General features: G+C 47.6%; 1 protein-coding gene across 2 annotated transcripts; it reads left to right on the forward strand.

The window, feature by feature from the left end:
- The first annotated feature begins 625 nt into the window (after window positions 1-625).
- Window positions 626-12,398, forward strand: TMED3 (transmembrane p24 trafficking protein 3). Of its 2 annotated transcripts, none has more exons than XM_024232492.3 (3): window positions 626-1,004; window positions 3,347-3,595; window positions 11,532-12,398. In XM_024232492.3, the coding sequence occupies exons 1-3, from the start codon at window positions 837-839 to the stop codon at window positions 11,766-11,768; spliced, it is 654 nt and encodes a 217-aa protein (XP_024088260.1). In that variant the 5' UTR covers window positions 626-836; the 3' UTR covers window positions 11,769-12,398. The 2 variants fall into 2 exon arrangements, with proteins under 2 accessions (XP_024088260.1, XP_054387683.1); XM_054531708.2 differs by lacking the exon at window positions 11,532-12,398 and adding an exon at window positions 4,127-7,065 and having other exon boundaries at window positions 639-1,004.
- Window positions 12,399-16,946: the final 4,548 nt, after the last annotated feature.

Here is a 16,946-nt window from a genome sequence, read left to right on the forward strand (position 1 = left end):
AAGAAGTCAAAGTGCAAAAATGACAGTTTAGTGCAAAAAGAATTTTCAACGAGCCTGACAACCAAAATATACCTGAAGTCGCTGCGAGACTTTACTTGGATTTTCATGAGATCGTTTGTGTGTGAGCACGCTCGTGTTTTTCCCAAAGCAGGTGTAATGATGGGTCTTTACTTACTCTCTCCAGCCCCCACCCCCTTCGCACACTCTTTCACCTTGGGAAGGGTATGGGAATGAAGAAAGGAGTGTTAATCGGGTTCCCAGCGTTCCCTTATCTTTCACCTAGCTCCCTAACTACTGTGGATGTTAGGTTTGGGCACACCCATTTCAAGACAAGGAGACTGGTTCTCGAGGGAAGTGTGAGACCGAAGTTACAGAGCCTGTCAAAAGCAGAGCCTTACAGAGGGAGTAAAATCCCACGTGCTTCGTGCTGCAGCAGCTGGAGGGTGGACCTGGGTCGACCTGGGGGGATGATCAGCCCTGCGGGTCCGGGAGCGCGCAGAACAGCGGGGAGGGCTTCTACCTCTTCTGGGTAGGGGCGCGCTAGGTGGAGGCCCACCTCCCCTCCGCGGAGACCCACCCTCCGAGCCGGGAGAGGCGTGGAGGGGGGCGTGTCCCCTGGCCCAGCGCGGCCAGCGCGCACGCGCAGCGGGCGGAAGGGGCCCGGGCCCACTCTGAGAGCGCGGCTGCGCACTGTGCCGCCGGCCCTCCCGGAAGCGCAGAGCTCGGCTCGCGCCACGTCTATCCCCTTACATCCTCCCAGGACCCGGTAGCCGCCGCCTCAGCCCGCGGGGGCGCAGCGCCCGAGCCGCGGCCCTCGAGACGGGACCGAGAGCATCATGGGCAGCACTGTCCCGCGCTCCGCCTCCGTGCTGCTTCTGCTGCTGCTCCTGCTCCAGGCCGAGCAGCCCCGCGGGGCCGAGCTCACCTTCGAGCTGCCGGACAACGCCAAGCAGTGCTTCCACGAGGAGGTGGAGCAGGGCGTGAAGTTTTCCCTGGATTACCAGGTGAGGCCGGGCGCCCGGCAGCGCTCCCTTCTCCCTCCACTCCCAGGTCTCACCTGGACACTGGCTCGCCCCTGATTGGAGGCGCTCGAATTAGCCACAGAGGCTACAGGGAGGCTGCATGGGGTGGGAGTCCCCGGAGACCAGTTGACTGACTCCCCGTGAGGAGAAAGGTTTGGATCATCAGGGCCCACCCAAGACGAGCCTGGCCAGCGAGGAGGTAGTCAGCGCCGCAGGTGCGAGCTCGGGATGGGGACGCCATGGCGGATCCCGCAGCCTGGGGAGCTGGCCAGAGAGATCTCCGCAGATCCCCGAGACACTAACGAACGCCAGTTCTGATCAGCTGGACACAGGCTCTCTAACCCCAGTCTCTTGGACCGCCTTGTGCCTTCGAGTACTGAAAAATGGCAGCGAGAGGAAGTGGGTTCATAGTTTTAGTTTATTCCTCCCCTCTCCAGCGTTTAAAGTTGGAGTGAGGTGAGGGCAGCAGAAGTGAGAATGGGCACTTTGGAAAGGAGGGATCAGTGCAGCCATTGAGGCCTGGCGGTGTTTACAAGGAGGGGTGTGGCTGCAAAACTTGGCTCTTGCCATATGGCTTTAAAAAGCTCAGTTCCTGTATTCCTGTCTCCTTTGAGAGATCCCGTGGCCCACAGGTGACAGGAGCAGGTCTTGAGTGAGTAGTCTGCCCCCGATATTTAGTGAACAGGTCTAGGGTTGGGGGCCAAGAGGGCATCGTACTCAGACAGCTATCTGCTTGTGGACGCATGCTGACAGGCACTTCAGAAATGAGGGGCCACGGGCAGCAGGAATGGGGGCAAGCTATCTGACCAGTTCCTCTGTGGTTAGAGGCACTGAAGGAAGCTTGCGCTTGGAGACAACTTCTATGTGGTAGTCTCAGTCACTGATTTGTCCACTTTCAGGTCTTTGTGGACAACATGCAAATTGTGACTGGGTTAACATGGGCAACCTAGGTGCAATGACAAAAAGAATAATTCTGTGGTTGCAGGGACCTCAGATGTCATCTGGTCACTGCCAGGGTGGAAATCCCTTGTCAAAGTGTGTCCAGCCTGGGTTTAAACACACTTAGCAACAGGATGCTCACTGCTTTATGCAAAGCTTGCTGAGCAGGACTAGTAACTTTTGTCCGGACAAAGAGGCCATTTAAATTTGGAAGCAGATGGAGGCCATTGACCGTGTCCTTTGATGGATCTTGGTTATAGCCATTGCCTACCTGTGAGATTTTGCCTTATGTGGGTCTTATTTTTCTTATGTTACAAGGAGAGTTTGAACTAAATGATTCCCAAGGACTCTTCCACCAATGACACTCAGAAATTCCATGAATACTTCGATCAATATTTTTCTTCTCCTTGCATTCAATCAGTAATAATATATTGTTAATAGCCACTTTACCCATGCAGCAGGCCAAGAATGACCCTTGCTGGTGGGGGGAGGGGGACACCTGTCTGTTATTGGAATGGAGAAGCAGGAGGTGCAGCATGCATGCTCTAGGGTGGCCCCCAAATCAGATCCCACATCTCCACTGCACCCCCAGGGGGTTAGTTTGCAGTCTGACGATTGTCCAGTAATTGGCTGGCACTTTTTGGGCCCTTGCTAAATTTATGTTGGACACTGTGCTAAACACTTTAGGTGTGATAACTTATTGACTCCTCACTTCATGGATAAAGACATATCCTCAGGGAGTAAAGTAACTTGTCTAGGGTCACATGGCTAATGAGTGGCAGTGCCCTAAAGCAGTGATTTGCTGCGTGTCTTGTGTTAAGTATTGAACAAAGATAAAGAATCGGTGGCATCTAGTTGCACTGGAATAGTTTCTTGGGCATCCCTCCTCATCTTGCTCTTGATTTCTGGAAGCTTTATCAGCACCATCTCATGAAGAGCAGTTATCCTGGGGTATTGTTCATTCATGCTTCAGAATAGTGCAATAGGTAAATGTTTGGGCACTGGAACCAAAAGCTCTCAGGGCAGATCTCATCTCACCACTTTCTCTTGTGTAACCTTAGGGAATTTACTTAACCTTGGAACCTCAGTTTCTTCTTCTGTAAAATGGAAAGGATTAGGCTCATTGAACCCCTGCAGAGCAAACTTTGGAGTCAGGCAGGCATATATTCAAATCTTAGCCCTTTCACTTTCAAGCAGTGTGACCACAGCCAATTTATTTAACCTTGCTCAGCCTCAGTAAAATGAGAAGTGGCGTAGCACCTGCCTTAGAAAGTTTAGAAGATGAAATGACAGAAATGTTTGTAGAGTCTGATCACAGTGTCTGGTTGGCATTTGGTAAGTGGTGGTTGCTCCTTTGATAACAGCAAATTTTTTATGGTTGTCAGGTCATCACTGGAGGCCACTACGATGTTGACTGCTATGTGGAGGACCCCCAGGGGAACACCATCTACAGAGAAACCAAGAAGCAGTACGACAGCTTCACGTACCGGGCTGAAGTCAAGGGCATTTATCAGTTTTGCTTCAGTAATGAGTTTTCCACCTTCTCTCACAAGACCGTCTACTTTGACTTTCAAGTGGGCGATGAGCCTCCCATTCTCCCAGACATGGGGAACAGGGTCACAGCTCTCACCCAGGTGAGTGAACATTAGCAGTTTGGGGCTGCTGAACCCCCTAGCGTGTTCCTCCTCATTGGCGTCTGTCTAAGCTGGTGGTCGGGGTCATCATCCATCCAGCTCCCAGTCTGGAAGTCTCAGGGTTGGTTTTGTCTCTTCATACCTAGTCCTAAAGGATGCCATGCTCTTCTTTCAATCTTCCTTTCCACTCTCTAACCAGATCCCTGCAGTACTTTCCTCTGATATTCCTGTCTGTACTCTTTCATTCCCACTCAGTCTTTTGCACAGTACCACTTTTGAAGTACCTGTGTCGTGTGTCTCTGCTTATATGATATGCTTGTATCATGAAGACCAAAGTCCTACTTTGTGTGGTGTATTAGTTAAGGTAACACAAGGTGCTGTAACAAAATAAACACCAAACATCAATGGCTTGACAGAATAGAAGTTTATTCTCATGCATAATCTAGAAAAGGTTGGTGGGGAGCTTTCCTCCATGGTGTGACTCAGGAATCCAGGCTCATTCTTTCTTGTCATCTTTCTGTCTTCCCTTAGGGCTTCAGGGTCTTCTGCCTGTAGCTGCCAAAGGAAGAGAGAATGAGAAAAGCCCATCTACTTCTTAAAAGCCCAGGCCCAGTGGGAATACGTATCACCTGCTCATGTCCCATGGGTGAGAACTTAGTCATGTGGCAAAGCTGGATGAAAGGCTGGCAAGTAGAGCCTTAGCAACAGCTCCACACTATGGAGGAGAAACTGTGACATTTTGGAGGGATAGTCATGTCTGTCGCCCATGGCTGTCAAGGTTCATTATTCTCTGATCCCATCCTCCTTCGTCTGTCTTCCCTTCTGCTGTTTAAGCTCCTCCTTCCCTTTCATATGCAGGCTGGGGGCTTCATGAGGGCTAGGACCCTGAATGATTTACTTTTGTATCCTCAGTGCTTCAGTGCATAAGGTGGGGCACAGGAAGGAGCTCACCAACCACTTGTCAAATGACTGTCAGGGCCCAGGGAAACCTGTAAGACAGGAATAACCATTGATAGCAGCACGTGTGCCAGAACCAAAGCCACGGCGTCTTGAACTTTCAAGGAGGCCAGATGATCTTCTGGGCCGCCCTCCAAGGTGGCTCCCTTCCTCTGTAGCTCTGGGCACACTCAATTCATTTGCCCAGTCTTCCACCTTCCCTAAGCAGTTGGAGGCTAGAGCTGCACTGTTCAGTACAGTAGCCAGTGTCTAAATTTGGCTATTTAAATTAATTGAAATTAAATTAAAAATTCACTTCCTCCTCTGCACCATAGCAATACTCCAGGTACTCAGTAGTCACAGATGGCTAGTGGCCATGCATAGAAAGTTCCATTGTCCAAAACTGGGTTTGATCTTTGAGCTTGGCAACATGACTGCTGTTAGAAGATCCAGCCGAGGGTGTGTATTGTGTGTAAGATCTTTTGTAACCAATACTCTTGAGAGTTCTGTTGGCCACTGTTGGGACAGCCTCTATTGGGAAGATTCTGTAAGTCTCCAAAAGCTGAGCTGAAGAACTTCCCCCTCAACCAGTAGAAAACAAATTGGTAGGAAAAGCCTTAAAGAATTAGGTCAACAGAGACATTCCTTCCTGGAGCCTGAGCAGTAGTTTGATTTTGTTGCAGGAAAGGGTGATTTATGCTTCCCTTTTCTTATATCTTAGAACCTCTTCTTTGCTCCTGCTTAGCCTCAAAAGAGCCGTTCCCTTCCACTTCTCTGACCCCGCCACCTTGAACCATCTGTGCCTGCCTTTGAGAGTACTTGCTTTTATGCCAGAATTCACTCAGTCTACACACTGTGCCAGCAGTGGATGGCTCTGTGCCTGGTGCTGGGCACCCTGCAAGGAGCACAGCCCTGCAAACCAGTTGGCTATGGGGCACTGTGGTCAATGCTGTAATTGAAGCACCAGGGGTCTTGAGGAGGCACTGATGAATTCTTCCAGGAGTCAGGAAGGCTTCACTTGAAAATGTAGAAGCTTGGCCTCCTAGGTGAAGAGAACAGGTGAGATTTATGGAGTGTAACTTTCATTCTTCTCACGAGCGCTTTTTATCTTGCTTGGCATGGGTCCCCTTTTACCCTGCAGCTGCTGTCTTGCCTCTCCCAGACTTCTTGCAGCACAGTGGTGGGCCAGAGGCCATGGTTTCTGGCACGAAAGTAAGTATTAGGTGAAAGAACAGATTCCATAGTGACCAGGGCCCAGGCCAGGGATTCAGGCCCAAAGGACTTGTTTCAGGCCTGAGTTCAGGAAAACCAGGCTCCTAGGAGAGGACCTGGGCCAGGAGAATGCGACTTCAGGAAAGCCAAGCTCGAGGGACTTCCAGGCTTCCTGAGAATCTGGGCAGATCGTGGTCAGAGCTGAAGGTTTCTGACAAAGGTCAAAGGCCAAGAGCTACCTCCCTGGTGGTCTAGGAAGGATTAAAGATTTTCTTAAGTGCTCTGAGGCCAGCTTCTACTTCCCTGTCATTGAGTTCTTGAAGAATTTAAAGAAGCAGATACTTGGGTCAAGGGAGGCCTGATGAGGTGAGGGCTGCAGGAATTTGTCAATGGTTACAGACTGAAGACCTCGGCATCCGCAGGTGGCTGGGACAGGATGGGATGTCAGCGTGGAGATGGAGGAAAGGGATGGTGCCAGAGGTGGGATGGGTCAGGGTGTCCTAGAGACCGACTGTCACCATGAAGTGGCAACTATAATCCCTGTGAGGCTGCAGGACGCTGGAAGCCAGCCAGGACTGGTTTTCTTAGCAGGGCAGAAGGTCACACACGAGGAATGCTAGGGACTCGTGGCCTGGGAAAAGAGGACCCTGAAAACAGAGGGGTTCCGTTGGTTTTCTGCTGGGTGGGAAGCTGGCTGAGGGATTGCCTAACTGAAATTTTGTGGTAACAGGCTGAAGAGGTTTGTTTTAGATGAGCGCTAATGGAAGATCTCAGTGGATGGGGAAGTAGCATGTGTTTGTGGTGACGGTGAGCATCCAGGTAGCTATGATTCTTGGGGATGTATTGCTCTGGGGTCTCTTGCAGCGTCTGTGCAAGGTCCTGAAGGCATCTGCAGATGTTAGTTGCCAAGAAAGCTGTAGAGTATCACCTGTTTCTCTGTTACCCTCTTGGAACTGGTCCCTTTGCTATCACTGATCTGATCTGAGATTGTTCCTTTAAAGGCCACCGAGGCCTCTTCATGCAGTCTCAGTGCCGGTTTCTGGCCTGTGTCACTGGATCTAGGCCTTTAAAGTGATGCTTCACATAAATATCTGACTCATCCTGTCTTGGTGTCTACACCTGATTTCTGCATCCTCCCTCTTTTCTTCTTCCCTTCCTCCTTCCTCTCCAGTGACTGGGTCCTGGGAGAAGGCTGGAGATGCTGACCAGTACTGCTGAATTCCCAGGCCAGGGCATACGGTCCAAGGAGCCCCCAGTCAAGTGAGTCCAGTGTACACTTTGTTTCTGAATGAGTTCGTGACAAATAAACTTGGAGAATGGAATTCTAGCCTGGAAAATCAAATGAGCCCTTCGGTAGTGTTCTCTGCGGATTTATACATACAAACATGTATACATATGTGTACATATGAATACATATGCGTGTGTGCCACACACATACATATACACATATACTACCTATGACTATGATACATACATGTATACACTTATGTGTGTGTCTCCATCCCTCCCACTGATTTCAAGAATGATACACTTTGTTACGAAGTCCTGTGATTTCAGTGCCATCAATTTCCCCCCAATCCACTCTTCCGTGACATGGTGACCTTCTTAATTGAGGCCCGCCTCTTCTCTTCCCAGTAGAATTGCGGCCACCTAAGTGGTTTCCCTGCCTCTAAACTGGTTCGCATACATCCCTTTCTGCATCATAGCTGCCAGAGGCAGATTCTCGTAAAGTGGGATTCCGATCTTGCCAGTCTTCTGCTCACAGAGCCACACGATAAAGTCTTGGACCTCGAGGCCCTTTACTATGAGCTTCCACCTCCCCACAGCTGCTTCTCCATGCATCCCCATCACCATGTCGGTCCCTGATCCCAGACCAGGCCCTGTACAGTTCTTTGCCTGTGCTTCTGCTGCTTGGGATGTGTTCTCATCCTCAGCCTGGTGACGTCCTGCCCATCCATCAGGGCTCAGCTTGTCGTGTCCCATGTCAAGTACTCCATCTTCTCTGGCAGGCTCAGCATCTTTCTCCTGAGTGTTCCCACTGCTCTGCATACCCTTCTGTTGTTGACTGTTTATATTGCATTCTAGTTGAGTAATTTTTTCTTTAAATTGTGAACTTTCTGAGACCCAGGATTGTGTCTGGCTCTGATTCTTAATTCGCTGGGCCTAGCACAGTGCCTGGAAGAAAAGTAAGCATTGAGTAAATGTTTGAATGAAGGAATTAGTGGAAGTATGAGCTATTAAAACTCAGCCATGATTTGAAATCCTTGTAACCTCATCCTACAAGTGTCTATCCTGAGTCCCCCAGCCCCACCTTCAATCCTTTGTGATTTTCCAGGGATCACCAGGGTGATGTAAATACAGAACGGATTTGTGTTACCAAGTCTGCCTGTGTAGGTAGTGTCTGGCAGGGGGCACTAGGGAGGCTTCTAGAAATGCCATATCTTGAGTTAGCTTTGACACGGGTTCGCATAGGTTAAGCCCGACTCCACATTGACATCTTTCCTGCTTCCTTCCCAGTTTAGTGTCCTGTTCCATCTGTGATAGTTGACATGCTTTAGTGAGCTTTGGAAGCATTCCCCGGAGAGCTAGGAGGAACAACCACAAATGCGACCATTGTCCCCAGTGCAGAGGCCTACACCTGAGCTTTCTCTTCTGGTGGTTAGCCTTTGGAGCCAGTTAGCTTTGGAAGTTCCCTTTGGAGTCTACTTCCTGATGTCTGGAACCCTTCTTAGGATCATTTGTTCCTTTTTCAATATCAAATGTCTGCAGGTATAGCCCACCTGCCAAATGCGGGGAAGTGAAGAAGTCCAATGCCGACTACACTCCAGTTGTGAAAGATGATATGTAGCCCAAAATAATAGAGCATAGAGGATGTCACTGAGAAAACAGGACAGAGGTACTCACTGGGGCACAAATAGGCTCGTTCTTCACTTGCTATTGCTCCTTGAGCTGGTGTACCCAGTCTAACTCTGTCAGTTCCATCTGATACACAGTGATCATGCCACCCTTCTACGTGTGACATTTCACCACTTCTTACACATGGACCTGGATGAGAGGGCCAGCCACCGTGTGCAGGAGAGTCCCATAGCCTTGGGAGGTAGACCTGTTGCCAGAAAGATGGAAGCTGCTGCCCTGTAATCCAGAGGCTGAAGGAAGCTTTTGTTCTTCCTTAAATAGTCTAGTTTAGCTCCTAGAATGGCCCAGAGTTAAGGATACCCAATGAGGCAAGTAAGGGTAACACCATTGTTTGGCAGTGGTTTCCTGTTTGTCTTCTGGAAATGGTTTAATGTGAGAGAGAAACTAACAGTTTTGGGGAGGTGTAGGGGTCCAGCCCCACAGGGTCGATGGGTTTTCTCCCTATGTGCGGAGATGAGAGATTGTAGAAATAAAGACACGAGACAAAAGAGATAAAAAAAAAAGACAGCTGGGCCCAGGGGACCACTACCACCAAGACGTGGAGACTGGTAGTAGCCCCGAATGCCAGGCTGCGCTGATATTTATTGGATACAAGACAAAGGGGCAAGCTAAGGAGTGTGAGCCATCTCCAATGATAGGTAAGGTCACGTGGGTCACGTGTCCACTGGACAGGGGGCCCTTCCCTGCCTGGCAGCCCAGGCAGAGAGAGAGAGACGAGAGAGAGACAGCTTACACCATTATTTCTGCATATCAGAGACTTTTAGTACTTTCACTAATTTGCTACTGCTATCTAAAAGGCCAGGTATACAGGATGGAACATGAAAGCAGAGTAGGAGCGTGACCCCTGAAGCACAGCATCACAGGGAGATGGTTAGGCCTCCGGATAACTGCGGGTGGGCCTGACTGATGTCAGGCCCTCCACAAGAGGTGGAGGAGTAGAGTTTTCTCTAAACTCCACCGGGAAAAGGGAGACCCCCTTTCCCAGTCTGCCAAGTAGCGGGTGCTTTTCCTTGACGCTGACGCTACCGCAAGACCACGGTCCACTTAGCAACGGGCGTCTTCCCAGACAATGGCATTACCGCTAGACCAAGGAGCCCTCTGGTGGCCCTGTCCGGGCATAACAGAAGGCTCGCGCTCTTGTCTTCTGGTCACTTCTCACTATGTCCCTTCAGCTCCTATTTCTGTATAGCCTGGTTTTTCCTAGGTTATGATTGTAGAGCGAGGATTATTATAATATTGGAATAAAGAGTAATTGCTACAAACTAATGATTAATGATATTCATATATAATCCTATCTATGATCTATATCTAGTATCACTATTCTTATATATTTTATTATACTGGAACAGCTCGTGCCCTCGGTCTCTTGCCTCGGCACCTGGGTGGCTTGCCGCCCACAGGGAGGGAGGTCACAGAGTGACTTAGTCTTTTCTAGTTTATTGTACTGTACAAATAGCCTGCCTTTGGAGTTTGGGAACTGGAGTGAGTGTCTGGTGCATGCTTTGTGAATTCCTCTAGCCTGAGAACTCACTGATAGGATAGAATTTTCTAGGCCTTGGATACATGGTGGTTTAGAGGCTGCCTCTGAATAAGAACTCAACGTTTTCCCACAGGCATAATGTGTTGTCTATTGCTGAGTAACTAATTACTACAAACGTAGTGTCTTAATGCAATACTCACTTATTACCACACAGCTCTGTATGCTGTGAGCCTGGGCAGGTTGGCCAGATTCTTTGGGGTCTCCCAAGCCTGATATCGAGGTGGTGGCAGGTTGGGCTCCTACCTGGAAGCTCTGGGGAAGGATCTGCTTTCATGCTCATTCAGGTTGTCAGTGGAGTTCAGTTCTTTGTGGTTGTAGGACTGAGGTCCCCATTTCCTTGCCGACTGTTGTACCCTCCGCCCGTAGAGGCCTTTTTCTGGTCCTGGCAGGTGGTCACCTCCACCTTCAAAGCCAGCGTGGCACATTGAATTTTTCTCATGCTTCGAAACTGTCTTGACTTCTTCATCTAGCTGGAGAAAGCTCCTGACGTCTAAAGGCTCCTGTGATTAGATCAGGCCTGGATAACCTCCCCATCTTCAGGTCAGCTGTGTCATATTAACATGATGCAGTCACAGAGGTGACAGCTCATCATATTCACAGCTTTCTGGAATTAGGGCAGGGGACTTTGGTGGTGGTGGGAAGGACATTTTCAGACTTCTGCCTACCACACTGAATATTTTTGCAGGTAAAGAAAGTTATGATGTAGTATGTGTTACACATGAGCGTATGTGTCTGTGTAGTGCCTGTTTATATATATGTGTCTTTGCATGTGTGTGCATGTGCTTACATACATGAGGCATGTGTCTTCATGTGTTTGTGTTTATACATAAAACTATAGGCAGCAATTACATAATAGAATGAGCGTGAGCAGTGGATTCAGAGTCCAAACACAACTGTGGTCTAGTTCACATTTTGCTGTTTATTAGTTGTATGACTTTGGGCAATTCATGTAGCCTCTTGGAGCCTCAGTTTCCTCATCTGTGTGTGGGATAAGCCCTCGTTAACAGTGAGGGTAATGATCCGTGCCTATCAGGGGTATTGTAAGGATTGGATAAGAGAGTATAGGGCAGTGCTTGAAAGCATAGGCTCAGGACTTAGACTCTAACTCAGCCACATACTAACTGTGTGACTCTGGGCATGTTACTTAACCTCTCTGAGCCTCAATTAGGCTTGTTGTGAGGATTAAATAAAACCACGTAAAACCCTTAGCACAGACTCATAGTTAGCATTCAGTGGATGCCACCTAGGATGTTGAAAACAGCATTTGCTGTTTGCTGGATCCCACATTTGTCTATGGGTTAGCAGTGTGACTGCTTTTCTCTTCCTGCCCAGATGGAGTCCGCCTGCGTGACCATCCATGAGGCTCTGAAAACGGTGATTGACTCCCAGACGCATTACCGACTGCGGGAGGCCCAGGACCGGGCCCGAGCGGAAGACCTTAATAGCCGAGTCTCTTACTGGTCTATCGGCGAGACGATTGCCCTGTTCGTGGTCAGCTTCAGTCAGGTGCTACTGTTGAAAAGCTTCTTCACAGAAAAACGACCCATCAGCAGGGCAGTCCACTCCTAGCCCTGGTATCCTGCTCTAGGGCCCCTCATGCCCCAGGCTGGAGCAGCTCTCCTAGGTCACAGCCTGCTGGGGTAGGGCACGTAGCCCAGGGTGGAGGCAGAACAATGTTGCTGTGGTAGCCCCTTGCCTTTCATGCCCATGCTTGATTCTTGCACCTCAGCAGGTGAAAGTCTCAGAGACCAGTAATCAGAAGGCATCCGACTGCATGAAGTGTGCAGCGCTGAAAAGACGTTTACAACTAGGCTAGGGATTAGCCACTATGGGAGGGTGGGCAGGCAACGGTTCAGTGGCCTGGCTGGTAGCAGGAACTCCAAGTGCCCAGGCCTCTTGGGCATCTTAAGGCCCTGCCTCTGTTTCATGATGCATGAGTCATTTGTCTTGGGTGTCCTATCCCATATGGAGAAGAAAGGGGCTCTAAGTTCTGGCTCTTCTTTCCTTGGGGTTCTCTGTACCTGAGGAAACCAGGCCCTGGGTGACTTTGCAGATCTGCTCACCCTCGGTGAGCAACAGTGTCAGCCATGCAAGCAGGATAGAAAGGTGACTGGGTGCCCTTGGTGAGCTGTGTATTTCCTAGGAGGTAGAAAACTGTGGGAAACTGTGGCTAATAAAAACAAGTGTGAGCATCCTGGAGACTTGTGCCTTTATTTCTTTGCCCTAAAGGACTCCAGAGCTTACGGCAGAGCATGGGTGTGTGCATAAATAATTAGAATGTGAGATAGAGTACCTAGAGAGGTGCATGGGGTGCTATGCAGAGATGTATAGAGTGGGCAAGAAATGACTCCTCCCAGGTGAATGAAAACAAAATAGGAAGTCTCCTCGCATGGTCACACCATGTTGTACAACGGAACTTTGCAAATGCTGTTTCCTCTGATAATACCTTCTCCCTGATATCTGCATGCCCTGCTCCATCATTTCCTTCTGACCCAAAGGCACATTATCAGTGAAGTCCCTCCCAGCCACTCTTCAGGATGGTACTGTCTCACTTGCCCTTAGTCCTCCTTGCCCATTAGTAAGAAATGAATGCATACCAATCAGGTGTCTGTGCAGTAGGTCTGGAGGGAAGATACAATGTCTCCGCTGAAGGAAACCTATCAAATCTGAAATCCTGCACCGTCTGACAGGTGTTAATGCATTGTAGGCATTAATGCATCGTAGGAAAGGAAGCAAAATAATCTCTTTAAAAAGATACCCCATAAGCCTCACTTATTTAGCTTGATTGAAGGATAAATATTGCTTATCTTTCATATGTTTTTGATATTTCTTTTCTCATTTTAGAATTAAGTACTGGGTATATATAAAAGGTTACTTATGAAATATGTCTAAGGTGAAATATGTCTAAAGTGAAAAATAATGCAAAAATCCTATGCTCCCGCTACCTATATTAAGCACTGCAACATGACCCATTGCTTCTGGAATGCTCTCTACCTGCCCTTCTCCTTCACCCTCTGAGGGAACCACCAGCCTGAATGTAATGTTTATCAAGCACTAAGAAAGGAGTTTGAAGAATTGAAGGACACAGCTTTACTAAAACTCAAATTGCCTTCCACTTTTTTATGGAAACTAGGTTCTTTCAACCTTAAAAAAAAAAAATAGGATTGCTGGTGATACCTCTTTTATTTATATAACCTTGTAATCATTTATTCATAAATATGTAGATTCATTGAGGGGACAAAAACCCTGCCCCACTGGCTGATTTAGGAAATAATGTTGGCAATAAAATGTACTGCTTATGCAGTGTTTATGTTTTGATCAATTAGGTACTAATAACAGTTGAAATAACTACCCAATCCAGAAGAAATTTTTTTTTTTTCTTTTGAGACGGAGTCTCGCTCTGTCGCCAGGCTGGAGTGCAGTGGTGCAATCTCGGCTCACAGCAACGTCCCCCTCCCGGGTTCACGCCATTCTCCTGCCTCAGCCTTCCGAGTAGCTGGAACTACAGGCGCCCGCCATCATGCCCGGCTAATTTTTTGTTTTTTGAGTAGAGACGGGGTTTCACCGTGTTAGCCAGGATGTCTCGATCTTCTGACCTCGTGATCTGCCCGCCTTGGCCTCCCAAAGTGCTGGGATTACAGGCGTGAGCCACTGCGCCCACCCGCAGAAGAAATATTTTTAACACTTACAGCTTTACAGTTAAACAGCATATGAAACATTTTGAAATTCAAGAGTTTTTGTTATAGAGAAATACAATAGGGTACTCTATATAATTTCAAACAGAGTAATGCAGTTCCATAAGAAAGATGAAATGGAAGTGTGACTCTAAGAAGGAAGGGGAAAGATGGAAAATTTCTGAGCATTTATTTATGGGTGATGATGGGTATCAAATCGTCTTAGTAATTAGAATCCGCTGGATATACTTAAAATAGTGATGTAATTTTTTAAAAAGTAATGTTTAATATATGGTAGAAAGTACCTCCTTTGTAACTATTTAAATTCATGATGAAATATTTTAGATGTCAGCTTTAAAAATGTATGAGGCTTTAGAGTTTCTCAAGTTCTTTTAGAGGATATTTAAGCAAAAGAAATAGGAGATGCTGTTTGCACCTGGATTTTCTGGAGAGACTCTTTCCTTGACATCTGGGCAGCTTGGTGGAAAAGGGTGTCAGCATTGGCATTTTAGTAGAAAGAGGACTGGGTTGGGGCTGACCTTTCTGGATTTGAATCCAGGTCTGCTATGTGCTACTTGTGCCATCTTGGGTAAGGTGCTGAACCTCTCTGAACCTTCATTTCCTCATCTGTAGAATGGGCAGAAGGGAGTATTTTTACTGGCCAGGGACTTGGGGCTTATGCATTGGTAAACAGAATTAGGATTCACCCTGTTTTCAGTAAAATCCCTTTAAATTTGAGGCCTGGATGGAACTGACAGGTGGAATTTAAAGGCACATCTGCTAGCTCACATAGGAAACAGAATCTCCCAGGGAAAAGACATAGGACCTCTGACTCTAACTGAGGTTCTGGATTATTATGAGAGATTTTCAAAAATCATCTAACGGTGTTGGTTTGCTCCATACCATCGATTTTAAGAGACAGTAGAGCTTCTGGGATGAGATCCCCCGTAAAATAATTATGGATCTGCACTGGCAAGCTGGTCTTGGCTCCAAAGACCAAGAGTTGGTTTGTGGTGCTGATTCTGAACCCTTGCAATGCAACTGTCTGGTAGTAAAATGGCTTTGTATGGTAAGAAAGCTTTAATCCTCGAGGCCCAGGCAACTTTACTGCAGGGCATTCTCTACAGGATAACTTTAGGGGGGAGGTGACGTTTTCTTTGTTGAAACATAATTTTCCAAAAAAGGATAAAATCATTAAGTGTTATACAGACATAAAATAAACACATATATTAGGGTTCTCCAGAGGGACAGAACTAATAGGATATATGTATATATGAAAGGGAATTTATTAAGGAAAATTGACTCACACGATCACAAGGTGAAGTCCCACGATAGGTCATCTGCAAGCTGAGGAGCAAGGAAGCCAGTAGAGGCTCAGTCCGAGTCCAGAAACCTCAAATGTAGGGAGGCCAACAGTGCAGCCTTCAGTCTGTGGCCGGAGGCCCAAGAGCCCCTGGTATAAGTCCAAGAATCCAAAGGCCAAAGAACCTGGAGTCTGATGTCCAAGGGCAGGAAACATCCAGCACGGGAGAAAGATGAAAGCCAGAAGACTCAGCAAGCCATCTTATCCTACCTTCTTCCACTTGCTTTGTTCTAGCGCTGCTGGCAGCCGATTGAATGGTGCCCACCCACATTGAGGGTAGGTGGGTCATCCTGTCCCAGTCCATTGACTCAAATGTTAATCTTCTCTAGCAACACCTTCACAGACACACCCAGAAACAATACTAGCTATCTAGGCATCCTTCAATCCAATCAAGTTGACACCTCATATTAACCATCATAGCATGTTAGAGGTTTTATTTTATGTACTAATCAATGAAGGAAACAGACAAACATCATAATGATTCAAAAGATAATTCAAAGAACAGACACATTTATACAGAGTTGTAAAACAGCTTGAATACACTGAACCAGGCTAGAATCAGTAATCGAAAAGGATATGCTATGTGGAGAAAACACAAACTTGCAAAAATAGTTCAAAGAGGAAGCTTAGAATCAAATAGCCTGGAGGGGTGTCCAGAAATGTGCAGTTTATTTTATTAAAACCATTTTTTCCTACAACTTCAAAAGGGGCTTCTGAGCTGTCACAGCCCCTGGGGAGCGGCATTGATTTCTAGTGTAATTAACAGCAAGACCACCTGTTCCATGTTCTCTCTGGTTCTGTAAGGACTCATCCCTTGGCCTCTTTATGTCTGGGATGGGAACAGCTTTTAGCTATTGCTAGTCTTGGGGCTTTACCTTAACCCTGCCCAGACTTTGTAAATATTTCCTCCTTTAAACTCTCCTCAACTTAAAATAGGGAGGAGGGTGGGAAGAAGGAAGGAACAATCACTTGTTGCAGATTCTAGGTGCTATAGACAGAATATTCTGTTTCTCCCCAGTTAATATGTTGAAATTCTTCCCCACAAGGTGATGGTATGAGGAGGTGGGACATTTGGGAAGTGATAGAGTCCTGAGGGTGGAGCCCTCCTCAATGAGATTAGTGCTCTTATAAAAGTGGCCTGAGGGAAGGCCTGTTTTGCTCTGCTTAGTGTTGCGATAAAGGAATACCCAAGTCTGAGCAACTTATAAAGAAAAAATGGTTTATTTGGCTCACTGTTTTGCAGGTGGGGGCATCTGGTGAGGGCCTCAGGGTGCTTCCACTCATGGCAGAAGGCAAAGGGAAGCCAGTGTACAGAGATCACAGGCTGAGACAGGTAGCAAGAGACAGCGGTGAGGTGCCAGGCCTTGTTTAGCAACCAGCTCTTGTGGGAACTGATAGAGTAAGAGCTCACTCATTACAGCAAGGACAGCATCAAGCCATCCATGAAGGATCTGCCACCATGGGGATCCTGCCCCATGGGGCAGTGACCCAAACACCTTCCACTAGGCCTCATCTCCAACACTGGTATCAAATTTTAATATGAGGTTGGCAGGAGGACAAACATCTAAACTATAGTGCGTCCCTAGCCCCTTCTGCTAGCGAGAAGACAGCCATTTATGAACCAGAAAGTGGGACTTCACCAAACACTAAATCTGCCAATGCCTTAATCTTGGACATCCCAGTTTCCAGAACTGTGAGAAATAAATTTCT

This window comes from Pongo abelii, chromosome 16, assembly GCF_028885655.2.
Source record: "Pongo abelii isolate AG06213 chromosome 16, NHGRI_mPonAbe1-v2.0_pri, whole genome shotgun sequence".
NCBI lineage: Eukaryota > Metazoa > Chordata > Mammalia > Primates > Hominidae > Pongo > Pongo abelii.

Bases quoted from the DNA above. Each gene is read 5' to 3' on its own strand.
- TMED3 (XM_024232492.3), top strand. From the start codon at position 837: ATGGGCAGCACTGTCCCGCGCTCCGCCTCCGTGCTGCTTCTGCTGCTG. The intron at 1,005-3,346 runs GTGAGGCCGGGC...TATGGTTGTCAG, and splicing joins AGTTTTCCCTGGATTACCAG to GTCATCACTGGAGGCCACTA. The intron at 3,596-11,531 runs GTGAGTGAACAT...CTTCCTGCCCAG, and splicing joins GGGTCACAGCTCTCACCCAG to ATGGAGTCCGCCTGCGTGAC.